The 12,381-nt window shown below is 37.5% G+C and overlaps 3 protein-coding genes and 1 long non-coding RNA gene across 5 annotated transcripts in view; all 4 read left to right on the top strand.

Moving 5' to 3' along the window:
* Nucleotides 1–5,463, top strand: part of LOC133714316 (putative disease resistance protein RGA3) — a 46,561-nt gene extending 41,098 nt beyond the window's left edge. The window contains exon 3 of one of the 2 annotated variants that reach the window (XM_062140414.1): nucleotides 5,345–5,463. The gene's annotated coding sequence lies outside the window, so the exon portion shown is untranslated. Of the gene's footprint in view, nucleotides 1–5,328 lie in introns of both variants that reach the window. The other variant, XM_062140409.1, reaches the window with a different exon arrangement.
* Nucleotides 186–4,762, top strand: LOC133714315 (disease resistance protein RGA2-like). The gene is made up of 3 exons (XM_062140405.1): nucleotides 186–1,452; nucleotides 1,644–4,257; nucleotides 4,607–4,762. The coding sequence occupies exons 1-3, from the start codon at nucleotides 319–321 to the stop codon at nucleotides 4,627–4,629; spliced, it is 3,771 nt and encodes a 1,256-aa protein (XP_061996389.1). The 5' UTR covers nucleotides 186–318; the 3' UTR covers nucleotides 4,630–4,762.
* A 91-nt stretch (nucleotides 5,464–5,554) lies between the features above and the next one.
* Nucleotides 5,555–5,960, top strand: LOC133714325 (uncharacterized). The gene is made up of 2 exons (XR_009848592.1): nucleotides 5,555–5,774; nucleotides 5,879–5,960. It is a non-coding gene; the product is annotated as an uncharacterized LOC133714325 (long non-coding RNA).
* A 3,442-nt stretch (nucleotides 5,961–9,402) lies between these two features.
* On the top strand, nucleotides 9,403–12,120 carry LOC133714319 (mitochondrial uncoupling protein 1-like). The gene is made up of 8 exons (XM_062140417.1): nucleotides 9,403–9,459; nucleotides 9,646–9,724; nucleotides 9,968–10,101; nucleotides 10,219–10,317; nucleotides 10,401–10,505; nucleotides 11,001–11,078; nucleotides 11,332–11,423; nucleotides 11,721–12,120. The coding sequence occupies exons 1-7, from the start codon at nucleotides 9,418–9,420 to the stop codon at nucleotides 11,410–11,412; spliced, it is 618 nt and encodes a 205-aa protein (XP_061996401.1). The 5' UTR covers nucleotides 9,403–9,417; the 3' UTR covers nucleotides 11,413–11,423; nucleotides 11,721–12,120.
* Nucleotides 12,121–12,381: the final 261 nt, after the last annotated feature.

Genomic DNA, 12,381 nt, shown 5'->3' with positions numbered 1-12,381 from the left:
AAGACTTTTCCGAGTTCTCTAGTGGTGAGGAAATTACAAACAATTTTCCAAGTTCTCTAGTGGTGAGGAAATTACAAACAATTTTCCAAGTTCTTTAGCTTCCCAAGAAAATTCAACCTTCAGCAAAAACATGATTGATCCCTCTCCTAGCTGTGGAGAGCAGTAGTTGACTAGTTGTTGAGAAGTCTATTCGCAATATATTTCATAAACAATCGTCCAACGACCTGATAAATTCATATCTCTCTTTTGATTCATCCCTCTCCTAATTTCTTCAACTAGCATTCATCTCAACTTTTCGACTCTCTTGAGTAGAGATCGATGGCTGAATTTCTCACTTTTGGTGCTCAAGAATTGCTGAAGAAAGTGGCTTCACTGGCCGCTCAAGAGTTCGATCTTGTATGGGGATTCAATGGAGAAATAACAAAGCTGCGTGAGTCAGTGCTCATGCTTGAGGCTGTGCTACGAGATGCTGAACATCCGCAACAAGATCAGGGAGAGGCTGTGAAGCTTTGGATGAAGAAGCTTGAAGACATAGCTCAACATGCCGACGATGTGTTGGATGATAATGGATATGAGCTTCTCCGGCGTAAGGTGCAATTGCGAAACCAGATGAAGAAAAAGGTGCAAGATTTTTTTTCCCTCTCCAATCCCATTATATTTCGTGTTAAAATGACACAGAAAATTAAGAAGATCAACACATCTTTGGATGAGTTGAATAAGAAGGCGGGTGTTATTGGCTTAGTTGCTAGACGATCCGTGGATGCAACAACTTCCCATGGTATAAGCATTGAGAGGGAAACCTACTCTATTTTAAAACAAGATGAAAACAATATCATTGGAAGGGACGATGTTGCGGCAGATATAGTTCAAGCCCTGACCCAATCACACCATAATCTGGAAAGTGATCTCCCGGTTTTGGCCATTGTGGGTATGGGAGGGCTTGGAAAGACAACTTTGGCTAAATTAATATATCATGAATCTGAGATAAGTAAGCACTTTGAGAAAAAGATGTGGATATGTGTATCTACCCATTTTGAAGTCAATTCAATTCTGAGAGGGATCCTGGAATATCTTAAACCAGAAGCTGCAGTGAAAGGTATAGATGCGATATGTAACATTCTTCAAGAAGAGTTGAAAGGAAAGAGATACCTTCTTATACTTGATGATGTATGGAATGAGGATGGTGAAAAATGGAACGATTTGAAGAATTGTTTGCTAAGAATTACCGATGCCCAAGGAAGCCGCATTGTTGTCACTACTCGCAGTGACAAAGTTGCAAAAACTGTGGAGACCCTTCCTAGGTGTGATTTGAGAAAACTATCAGATGATGAGTGTTGGCTTATATTGAAGAATAAAGCAGTTCCAGTCGGAAGTGTTCCTATACTTGAAGATCAAGAGAGAATTGGAAGGGAGATTGCCAAAAAGTGTGGAGGCCTACCATTAGTGGCAAAGGTATGTTATATTATACATTTGAAGTTTTACCATGCTTTCTTTTTGCTTTGATTTGATAACAAGAATTTCTATTCCAAATATTGTTGATGTAGGGAAAATTAAACAAATAATAGTGAGCAGTTAATATTCAATTGAAGATGACTATAGTATTGTTGTGTTGAAATCTAATTCCATTCCCAATCTAATTGTAGGTATTAGGAAACATCATGCGCTCTAAAACGAGCAATGAATGGAGTTCAATTATGGAAAGTGAAATATGGGACTTGCCGGAAGAAGAAGACAGAATCATGTCAATCTTAAAGTTGAGTTTTGATGAATTGAAATTTTCATCATTGAAACAATGTTTTGCATATTGCTCGAAATTCATCAAAGACTCTGTAATGGAAAAGGATGACTTGGTCCAACTTTGGATGGCTCAAGGATGGCTTCACCCCACCAAAAGTAATATTGAGATGGAGGATAGAGGGAACGAATATTTCAACATTTTATCAGAAAAATCCCTTTTTGAAGACGTTGAAGAGGATTTTGATGGTTATACAACATGCAAGATGCACGATCTTGTGCATGACCTTGCAGAACGAGTGTCAAACATGACAAACTGCCGCTCACTATTTTCCAAGGGAGAAGCACTTGGGAACACCTTGCCTAACTTTAGATCTTTGCGTGTGTTAAATTTATACAAGGCAGACATTGACAAGTTGCCGAGTTCAATTGGAAAGTTGACACACTTGAGGTATCTGAATGTTATGAAAACAAATGTGAAAGCATTTCCAAAATCTATTGGCCAACTTTATTACCTTGAGACGTTTAAAATGCCTTATCATGTTGAAGAGTTCCCAAAGATGATTGCTGATATGATCAACTTGAGACATGTTTATTTTGGTAAATATGCGAAAGTTCCGGTTGGGGTATTGGGAGGATTGACTAATCTCAGATCATTACCCGTTCTGAAGGTGGGTAAGGAGACTGGACCTAGAATTGAGGAACTGGGTGGGTTAAGCCATTTGAGAGGCACCTTATCTATCTATAATCTGGAGCATGTAAGAGACGGAGAAGAAGCAGTGAATGCAAAGTTAGTTGATAAGAAACATATACGCAAGTTAACTCTCTCCTGGAAGCTTAGTAGACCAAGCAACAATGTTGACAATGAGGATGATGTACTTGAAGGTCTGCGACCACATTGTAATTTGGAAATTTTGAAGATTCAGGGGTTTATGGGTGTTAAGTTTCCATCATGGTTTTTGGATGCCAGCAACTTGAGAAAACTTGAATTAGCAGGGTGCAACAAATGCGAAGGAGTCCCAATACTGGGCCATCTGCCAAATCTCATACATGTTAAGATGAGGAACATGCAGAACTTAAGGTGCTTGGGGTCTGAGTTCTATGGTTACGATCAGATTTCAGGTGCAACAACAAGTGACGGGAGAAAGACTTTGTTTCCTGCTTTGAGATCATTACATATTGAGAATGCCGAGAATCTAATAGATTGGATGGAAGCAGGGGAAGTGATGCTGACGGCAGGAAAATTAAGGGTGTTTCCTCACCTTGAGGAGCTGACCCTGGAGCGGTGTAAGCAATTGAGAAGTGCTCCCAGTCATTTTCCATCTCTCAAGAAGTTGGAGATAAGAGGAGTGGAAAGTGGTATGCCTATAGCCAGTATTTTAAGCAATAAACTGACTACTCTCACTGATCTTGAAGTTGTTGATGTCGAGGGACTTACTTGTCTTCCGGAAGGGACTTTAAGAAACAACAAGAGTCTTAAATGTTTGACTATTTGGAGCTGTCCTAAGTTGAGGTATTTATCTGATGGGCTACTCCCACTCTCTCTCAAGGAGTTGGACATAAGCGATTGCTCCAGTCTAGAGTCCATTCCAATCATCCCAGAGCAAGGCGGTCTCCCATCTCTGCGCCAATTGCAAATATTCAGGTGTCCTCAGTTATCCAGTTTACCTGAGGGGCTACAATACTGCACATCTCTTCAAGAATTGTTTATATCCGAGTGTTCTCAGTTATCCAGTTTACCTGATGGGCTACAATACTGCACCTCTCTTGTTGATTTGTACGTAAGAGAGTGCCCTAGGGTAACATCCATTCCAATTGACAGTCTCAGTACAACCCTCCGAAGCTTGTGTGTAAAGAATCCAGAGTCTCTTCCAATTTTACACGGCGGCTTCACATCCCTCCGTCTATTGGTAATCGACGGCTGTCAAAGTACACAAATTGATCTGCAATTTTGTCAAATCCTCGTCTCTCTTGAGGAGTTGATAATAAGTGATTGTCCTAATCTAGAGACTGTTCCAAGTTTAGACAAGCTCACATCCCTCCGTGAGTTGACGATTAGAGATTGTTCCCGATTGACATGTCTACCCAGTGGGTTAGCAATGGCATCCCCACACGTATTCACCCGTCTCAAGGGATTGGAAATTGGTCGGTTTTGGAATGAGCTGGATTCATTTCCGGCTCTTCAGGTTCTACCACAACTTAAATCATTAGATTTGTACGGGTGGCCGAAGCTCAAGTCTCTGCCTGAACAAATTCAACACTTGACGTCTTTGACCCATTTGTGGATACGATCCTTTGAGGGAGTGGAGGCGATTCCAGAATGGTTGGGAAACCTTGCATCTCTTCAGTACTTATGTATTTTCGATTGCAAGAATCTGATGTATCTACCTTCCGTCCAAGCTATGCAACGCCTCACCAAATTAGATTCGCTACGTATCATCGACTGTCCCCTTTTGAGCGAAAGATGCACCGCGGAGAGCGGCCCAGAGTGGCCTAAGATTTCTCATATTCCACAAATTCATGGTAACTCTTTCCTCTACCTCTTTTCTGAATCGGTCAATATTCATATAAACCAGTGACAAGAATACTTTTTGGCTCTTCCTTCTCACTCTCGAGCTCGATGGAGAAAGAATATTTTGTTCCATCTGCTCATTTTACAATATTTGCAGGAAGAAAAAAAAAAAAAAAAGTTTACTCTGATTTTTAGGTTTCATTAACAATGGTGATACATAGAACCCAAATGTGAAGGGATTGTTGTTGTGCAAACCGTATAACTCTATTCAGTGACTTCTAAAGAGATTAAAACTTGTATATTCTTGTCCAGTTTTCTTTAATTTTATCTCCAGCATTAACCAAATTTCTTTTTGGTTAGTTGAGGGACAGTTTATTACATAAACCGTTGAAGCTATGCGATACATCAATCAAGAATAGGAGGTGCCTACGGGAATATCTCAATTAGGATTTGCTTCGAGTTTCACATCAACTTACTTACTGTGTTCGGTGTGCTATATTTACAGGAGTATCTACAATTTTATGTAAGTTCAACCAGAAAGATAAAAAAACAATTATCTTGTATACCTCTTTTACTCGATTTCTACACTATCATTTGGAAATTCACTCTCCAGTCGCCACTACAAAGTAATAATGCTTTTTGATATTTCATAGATTGCAATCGTGGGGCTGTTTAAATTACAATATAACCTGCTAAATATGTCTACACAATATAACTTTTCTAATCATATGAACCAGTAACAAGAATGGTTTGGCTACTTGATCTCATTGTCATCAGATCGGTTCTCTTTTCAACCCATTTTAGTTAATCCGCCATTTAGTTGAGGAAAAGAATCAAATGAGCTTTTAATTAACAAGAAAAAACTGAAGTACGAACTTTGTCATAGCAAGTAGCTAACGTTAATGCTTGAACACTGGGTTTTTAAGTTTGTTGAAGCTACATTGTTAAAGAACTCTTACTGCAAATTATATGAGTCTAGTCAGACACTGCTAAAGTTACTGCTTTTCTTTTCTAAGCATTGCAGTAAGCACTTAGATTTGTTTCTATCATTGACCAAACTTCTTTTTTATTGAATTTTGAAGCTGTGTGACACACCAGCTGCAAGATAAATATGTGCCTACGTGTATGTGTCCAGTTGCAGAAGATTACTTCTGTTCTAGCTCTAACGGTTCAGGGGCAAGCATTCCTCGTTTCTTGAACTTTTGCGTTGAAACAAGGCAAGCTTTCACATTTTCTTTTCTTCTGTTCTTTCCCTAGTCTCTGCTCTATATTTTCCTTATTTTGTTCGTCACTTATTTGTTTGTGCAGGGGCATCTTTCACTGCAACTCTATATTCTAAAGCACCGGCGCTGGGTGCCTCATTTGCTGAATTGCTGGGTGGGTTCTGCTGACACAGAAAAAATAAGAAAGAGAAGAGTACATGGGAAGAAAGGAAAGAGAAGAAATTGAGAGGGTTATTCGCCTCGCAAAAAGAGAGACAGAGAGGTGGAGAGAATTGTTGGATTGATAGAGAGCGAGAGACAGAGAGGTTGTTCCCTCAACAGATATTCAGCTTTTTTTTTATCTCAGAGAATTTCTTCAAATTCACTCTGATTCTTTGCATGTCAATGATTTTGAATTTGGGTCATGCAGGTGTTGTTGAAATTGTTATTCATTTTGAGGCTTATGGATTTTCAGAGAGGATGAGTGCAGTATTGAAACAAACTAACTGAGATATGTAGAGTGAATGATTCTCCTTAGTCTGCATCATATTTTGCTTTTGTACTTTGTTGTTCGGTTAGTTTGGTCTAATATAGCTTGAGCAATTTGATTCAGATTTTTGAATTTGGGTTTGTTTTTAGAATCCAAATGAAATTTGCTTGAGTAATTGGGTTTCTGTTGTTGGTTACAATGGGCTGTGCCATACTGACCAAGGATTGATTCTTCAGCTCTTGAATTAGGGACTGAGTAAATATTGATTATTTTCTGATGTAAATTGAGGGGATTGATGAGAATATGAAGAAATGGGGTTTCTGTTGTTAGTTAAAATGGGTTGTGTGTCGGGGCTGACCAAAGAGGAGTCTTTTCTCCCTCAAATTGAGAGGCTTGAAGGTTTGAAGAAATAAAGCAGATATCTGTTGTATTGTGGTTTCTGTACTTGGTCCGTTTTTAGAGTAGAATTGGTGAAATTTGCTTATTGTTGGATTATGGGTTTCTGTGGTTTGGTAATGGACTGAATTAAAAAAGTTCTGTGTTTGATTCCGGAAATAAGAAGAAAAAACAAACCTTTAGCTGACAAAGTTTGATAATGAAAGTATAAACCTTTTGACTTAACAACCTTTAGCTAAAAATGTTGTGGCTTCTAATTCTTCATTTACTAACTTGCATATAAACTAACTTTTCCTCTATTAAAACAAACCATCAACTTTTAATATTAGTTAATTTTGGTCAAAATTGGATTCATTTTTTGTTTCCAGTTTCCTCCTACAATCTGATAGTTCATTTTGCATTTGATTGTTAGTGATGATGCATTTGATTGTTTGCTACATTATCTAGAACCGTATAGAAGCAAAAAAGGTGGTGAATTGGTAGAAGATGAAAGGAAAAAGAGAATCATGCTCAACTGCTTGCCCTTCCTCCTCATGGGTTTGAAGTTTTCAATGGTGCCCTTCCTCAAGATGCTCAGAAAAAGCGTTGAGGAAGGGCAACTACTTCAATCACACCGCTTCCATCCTATCACTCTAAATCTCTATACCCTCGGGTACGCCTGCTCAAGGAAGCTACCACTTCTTGCATTGCGTGCTTTCAGTTCTGTTCATTCTGGATTAGTAAAGTAATTGCTTATGAGTTTGCTAAATTTCTACTTTCGAATTACATTTTGTTACAGCTTCTCTGCTGAAACAAGATTCATTTATGGAAATTGGTAAATTTCATGGACAGTTTTTTCTGGTTTTTTTGTCAACATGTAATGTTGATATCTTTGTTCGCAATTACTCATCATTATATACAGGTAGTGGTTGCCATTATATAGCTAATCATTGCCGTTCAGGTATTGGTTGCCACAAGGATTATCCAAATATTACAGGATGTGATGCACCTCATGAGTTGGGTTTCAATTATGAGTATCCTGTAAGATTAGGCATGCTGCTTTAAGTAATAGTGAAAATATAGAGAACTAGCTAAATAATTGGTAATTTTTTTTGTAATTGGGATTTGCTTAAGACTTTAATCTGGTGCTGTAATTTGATCTACCTAAATGAGTTTGTGCATGGAATTGTGTGGAGTCCAATGGCGGTTGGTTGCAAAAAATGAATATTGGTATATTCAAATATTGAAACTCTGAAAAAAAAAAATTGTGAGCTTTTTGGTACTTGCACGACTGGAATTTGCTCTGCTGTGTGCTTTTTTATGTATCAACATCTGCATTGATTGTATTTGATTATTTTCAGGGTAATGTTTCTTTTAACGGGGCTAAATGGATTCAGTTTCAATGTGGTTGCAGGAATCACTGTTGCAAATTCTGCCCAGACAAGGAATGAATGTTTAAAGGTAGTTAAAAATAACTACTGTGCTTGAAAAAGAGGTAATGCTCTTCTCTCTCCATTTATGTGTATGAGTGTGAAAAGAAATTTAACTTGCTTCTTTCATGCTGATACATGTTCTCTACAAATGCTAATATTCTGAGTCTCTACCTCAAGTTCTAACCACTTATGGCCTCTGGTTACTACTTACACTAACACTGAAGCCATTTGTATACAGAATTTAATGTGCCAAAGTTTGCTCATTCTTTATTTAGTTAGTAAGAAGTCAGGGTAAAGAAACTGGTCAAAGATTTATACAACTATTTAGGAGGCTGTAATCTGTATAACATTTTCTTTGTTTATTGAAGAGCTAAGTAACTTCTGTTAGATATTAACAAGAAACAAAATAAAATTAGATAGGCTGCCCAGAATTGAATATCAAGTTAAATTACATTTGTTGAAATTGTTTACAGATAATAGTAACAATTCGCACAGCAAGAATTCAAGATATCCAACCCTTAGAAAACGACCTCCAAATCAAAGTGCAGGTATGCAGACTGTGCCCATCTCCCTCAATTCCACTTCATTGTTTCTATTTGATCGACTACAGTCAAATGGCTGGCCGTATAGAAAACAATGAGATCCTTTCAGCTAAACTATATTTTCTTCCATTTAGATTTTTTATGCCCCTACTGTTTTGGTGCATCCCGATATTAAACAGATACATTACCTGTACTAACCGCAAGCATTACCCCTGGCAAGATGGTCTTTTTGAAGCAGCTCTCTTCTAGCTTTCTTTTGGTCATTGTTAAGTTTTGCTTTTCTTAACTGAGTGAGAAATTGTTGTTGCTTTTGGTTACCAACTAGTGCCATTTGTTCTCATGTCCCTGTGATCAATGTACATGTAGTTTGAGTGTCATTGGGCTATAGATTTTAGAAAATGTAAAACAATACCGTTTATAGATGTATAATGTATCTAATGTTTGTAATTGCAGTATTATTAAGCTGAACCATATCGACAATATACCCGTAGCATCGTGCGGGCCGCAATATCTAGTACCATACTATTTTCCAGGGGTCTGCAGGGAAAATGCAGGACTTGATTCTATCTTGGTGCCAAGCCAACAGGTTCCCTTTCAGAAAAAGAAGCTTTCAGTTTGTGCATTTGAAGTGGCCTTCAAAGTGCTGCATGAAAATGTATAACCTTGTGATTCATCATTATATTTTTGCTATCCTTGTCCAGATGGGAATTATGTACTACATATGTAATCCAACTCTTCCTTATCCTTTTGCAGCAAATTAAGAGAAAATGTGTACTACATAGCACGATTGTGGATTTTAGTCCTGTACTCTTGTTGTACTTCAAAGCAACTCATAGCCATCAAATCCGACTTCTTCGGATAGAAATACTGGGTGATGTCTGACAGATGATATGGCATAGCTGAAACAAGCTCAGATTTGTGAGGTTAAGGCCAATCTTGAATTGATTTTTCAAGGCAGTTCTGGCTCATGTTCAAGCAGGAAGATCTTTGCCTTCAGGTTGCTTCAGTTTGAATGAAGTAGTCATTTTACAAACTTTTGCATGTCAGGTAGAGCATATGTAGAGGTGCTCTGAAATCCTCTTGTTCCAGGTTGGTGAAACTGATCAACAGATGGTTCTTGAAAGAAAAGATGGCTAGGCTAGATCTGTGTTGTGCCAAACTATTGTACAATGTAAATTCTTGATATTGAAATCAATTACAGACTGCTATGTGACGAAGTCCTGAACTCTAAATGAGTTGGCTGAACATATATATCTAGTGATCTATTGGATGAGATTAATTATTTACAGTTCATATATACTTTCTGGCATGAACTTATTGGTATCTAATACTAGTGTATGAATCGTGTGCTTGACAGATTAAGTCCTTATATGTGGGCAATGACTTTATTGGAGATGTTCCTTTAACAAAGAAAATTCTTGCTGCATTAACTACAGGTGAGCAGGCTAAGCATGGTTGTGGATGCTAATGGATTTACAGTTTATTTCTGCTAGTTTAGGGAAAGAAGAAAGTTGTCATGTGAACTATATTTGTGGTGGCTTATTGATTTAACTGGAAGTTAGATTTTTTATTTATTTTTCCTTCATTTCCAAGATGGAAAGATAGGCAGTAATATTTGCACTTGTGCTGTGTTCTTTGCTGTTTAAATCAATGTAAGTGGGTACTTTTCTTATGAACAGCTGCTCTAGCAATCACAGTGGCAAATCCAACTGATCTTGTCAAAGTTAGACTTCAAGCTGAGGGAAAACTACCACCAGGCGCACCAAGGCGCTATTCTGGCGCGCTCAATGCGCATTCCACCATTTTGAGTCAGGTTGTGCATTGATACTGGACTTTTTTTTTTTTTTTTTTCCTAAAAAAATTTCAGGGAGCACCATTGAATTGTACTTTTTCTGACTTTTAATCATGGGTACTTTGCAAAAAAAATCAGGAGGGAGTTGGTGATCTCTGGACTGGAATTGGACCTAACATTGCACGTAATGCTATCATTAATGCTGCTGAACTAGCCAGTTATGATCAAGTGAAGCAGGTAAACTCATCCCGAATGGTCATCATTCCCTTTTGAAGTGAAACTCTTGTTAGTCATTTTTAATGTGTAAAATTTCTATGCAGACGCTTTTGAAAATTCCCGGGTTTAAGGACAATGTTGTCACTCATCTTTTTGCTGGTCTGGGGGCAGGTTTTTTTGCCGTCTGCATTGGCTCACCAGTTGATGTGGTAATCTATCTATAATATATAGTCATATGTGAAATCTTTCTTACTGGTCTTTAGTTAAGTAGTCCTGGTTTCTAGTGCATAGCTGTCATTGCTCTTAATAATTTGGGATAACGGCACATGTCTGTTAGCAGAAAACATCCCTCATATTTGTTAATGCTGAATTGCTGATGAAGGTTGCACTTAGTTAATAGTTTTACCAATTCTTTTGATGATCTCAACTTTTACTTTTATATGACTTCATTTCATACTCTTGTTCAAGCTCTGATTATTAAAAGTTGTTAACTAGCCTCTGATCTGTAAGGTAAAATTGGATGACCAATATATCTTAACTCGGTAAGTATGGGGTAAATGCTATGGTTGCGTGATTTCCTGTACCGGTTAATTTGAACCTATTCTTTTATTTTTTAGAGAATTAATTTGAACCTATTCTAGATGCATACAACCTCAGATTAACCCTTTTTTTTTTTTTTTTTTGTGCTCTTCATCTTTTCTCAGGTTAAGTCAAGAATGATGGGAGATTCTTCTGCTTACAAAAATAGGATCGATTGCTTCGTTAAAACTTTGAAGAATGATGTATGAACGATTCATTCCCGTACCTTTCAGCATATTCTTCATTTCCTAATATATTTATAAAGTTCAGAAGTTGTCAAAATCAAATATTTATGTGTCCTTATGAGTGAGATGTTAATTTGAAAGCTTTTACATTATAATTGTTGATCCAAACAGAATATGCAGGTGATTTAGTTTCCATGTCATTAGTGTATATGCCATTGTGTCTACCTTCCAATAATAAGAGTATTGTTATTTACGATTTGATGTTGTGCAGGGACCTTTGGCCTTTTATAAGGGCTTCATCCCAAATTTTGGACGGCTAGGATCTTGGAATGTGATACAATCATGTTTCTAACCCTTGAGCAGGTACAAGATTCGACGCCTTCGCTTTTTATATTCTTCAGCCTTTTGAGCGTCTGGTCTGTGCGCTGGTTTTCTATTTTCACGTCTTTAGCAGTCCGAACTGCAGCTTAGAAATATGTGATGGGAATCCGAACATCTATATAAATAATTAGCCACTTCTGATGAAATCATTATTGAAACTTATCTGTGAAACTGTTGTTTCTTCTTTCTAGAAAACTGGACAGTTTTCCTTCTGTAGATTGCTTTCTCGTCTCTCAAATTAACCTGAATTGCTGTTCTCATTTCTTATTCTTCTGGCAGGCTAAGAAGTTCGTGAAAAGTAGAGACTCAAAATGAGAAGTGAAGCCAAGAGAGTGGACTTTGATTGCGGGGGTAGCATCTAGAGCAAACAATAGTTGTTTAGAGAATAATAAGGCCCTCGACGAACCTTTTTCTCCCATACTTTTGCTAGCTGTGGAGAAGAATCATCTGAAGGAAAACTGCTTATTGGAAACTCAGAAGTTTAGAAATAATTAGCATTCATTTTCTGGATTACATATGTTTCCTTTGTCATCATATTGATGAATTGTGATTATAAAATTTGTCTATCAAGGCTCCAATTGCTTTGTTTGCAAAGCCAAATGCTATCTCTTTGTTGTCACCAATGAACTTATTGAGGATGGCATGCAGATATATCCTTGTTGGATTTTCTTTTCCAGTACAGGATTCGTTAGTTTCAGAAAACGACGGTATAACATGAATGATGATGCATACTCATAGAACAACAATAAGATAATGGTTCTTCAATATCTACAAAACTTTCCTGAGTGGATCTTGAATCTAACTTATAGAAAGAAGAAATTTGGTACATTTTTTGTATGAATGTTCCATGTGCCTCTGGTTCCTTAAGGTGCTTAGATAGTTGCCACCGTGGAGAAAAGACTAGTATGTTTATTCATCTTCTACCATTTCATTGCCTCAC

Source organism: Rosa rugosa, chromosome 6, assembly GCF_958449725.1.
Source record: "Rosa rugosa chromosome 6, drRosRugo1.1, whole genome shotgun sequence".
Classification (NCBI taxonomy): Eukaryota; Viridiplantae; Streptophyta; class Magnoliopsida; order Rosales; family Rosaceae; genus Rosa; species Rosa rugosa.
The sequence above is the reverse complement of the archived record's forward strand: the minus strand, read 5'-3'. Positions and strand labels throughout refer to the sequence as shown.

Excerpts from the sequence above, each read along its gene's own strand:
- LOC133714315 (XM_062140405.1), top strand. The coding sequence starts at position 319 with ATGGCTGAATTTCTCACTTTTGGTGCTCAAGAATTGCTGAAGAAAGTG. Across the intron at positions 1,453-1,643 it reads GCCTACCATTAGTGGCAAAG|GTATTAGGAAACATCATGCG; the intron begins GTATGTTATATT and ends ATCTAATTGTAG. Across the intron at positions 4,258-4,606 it reads TCATATTCCACAAATTCATG|TTGAGGGACAGTTTATTACA; the intron begins GTAACTCTTTCC and ends CTTTTTGGTTAG.
- LOC133714319 (XM_062140417.1), top strand. The coding sequence starts at position 9,418 with ATGGCTAGGCTAGATCTGTGTTGTGCCAAACTATTGTACAAT. Across the intron at positions 9,725-9,967 it reads TCTTGCTGCATTAACTACAG|CTGCTCTAGCAATCACAGTG; the intron begins GTGAGCAGGCTA and ends TCTTATGAACAG. Across the intron at positions 11,079-11,331 it reads TTAAAACTTTGAAGAATGAT|GGACCTTTGGCCTTTTATAA; the intron begins GTATGAACGATT and ends GATGTTGTGCAG.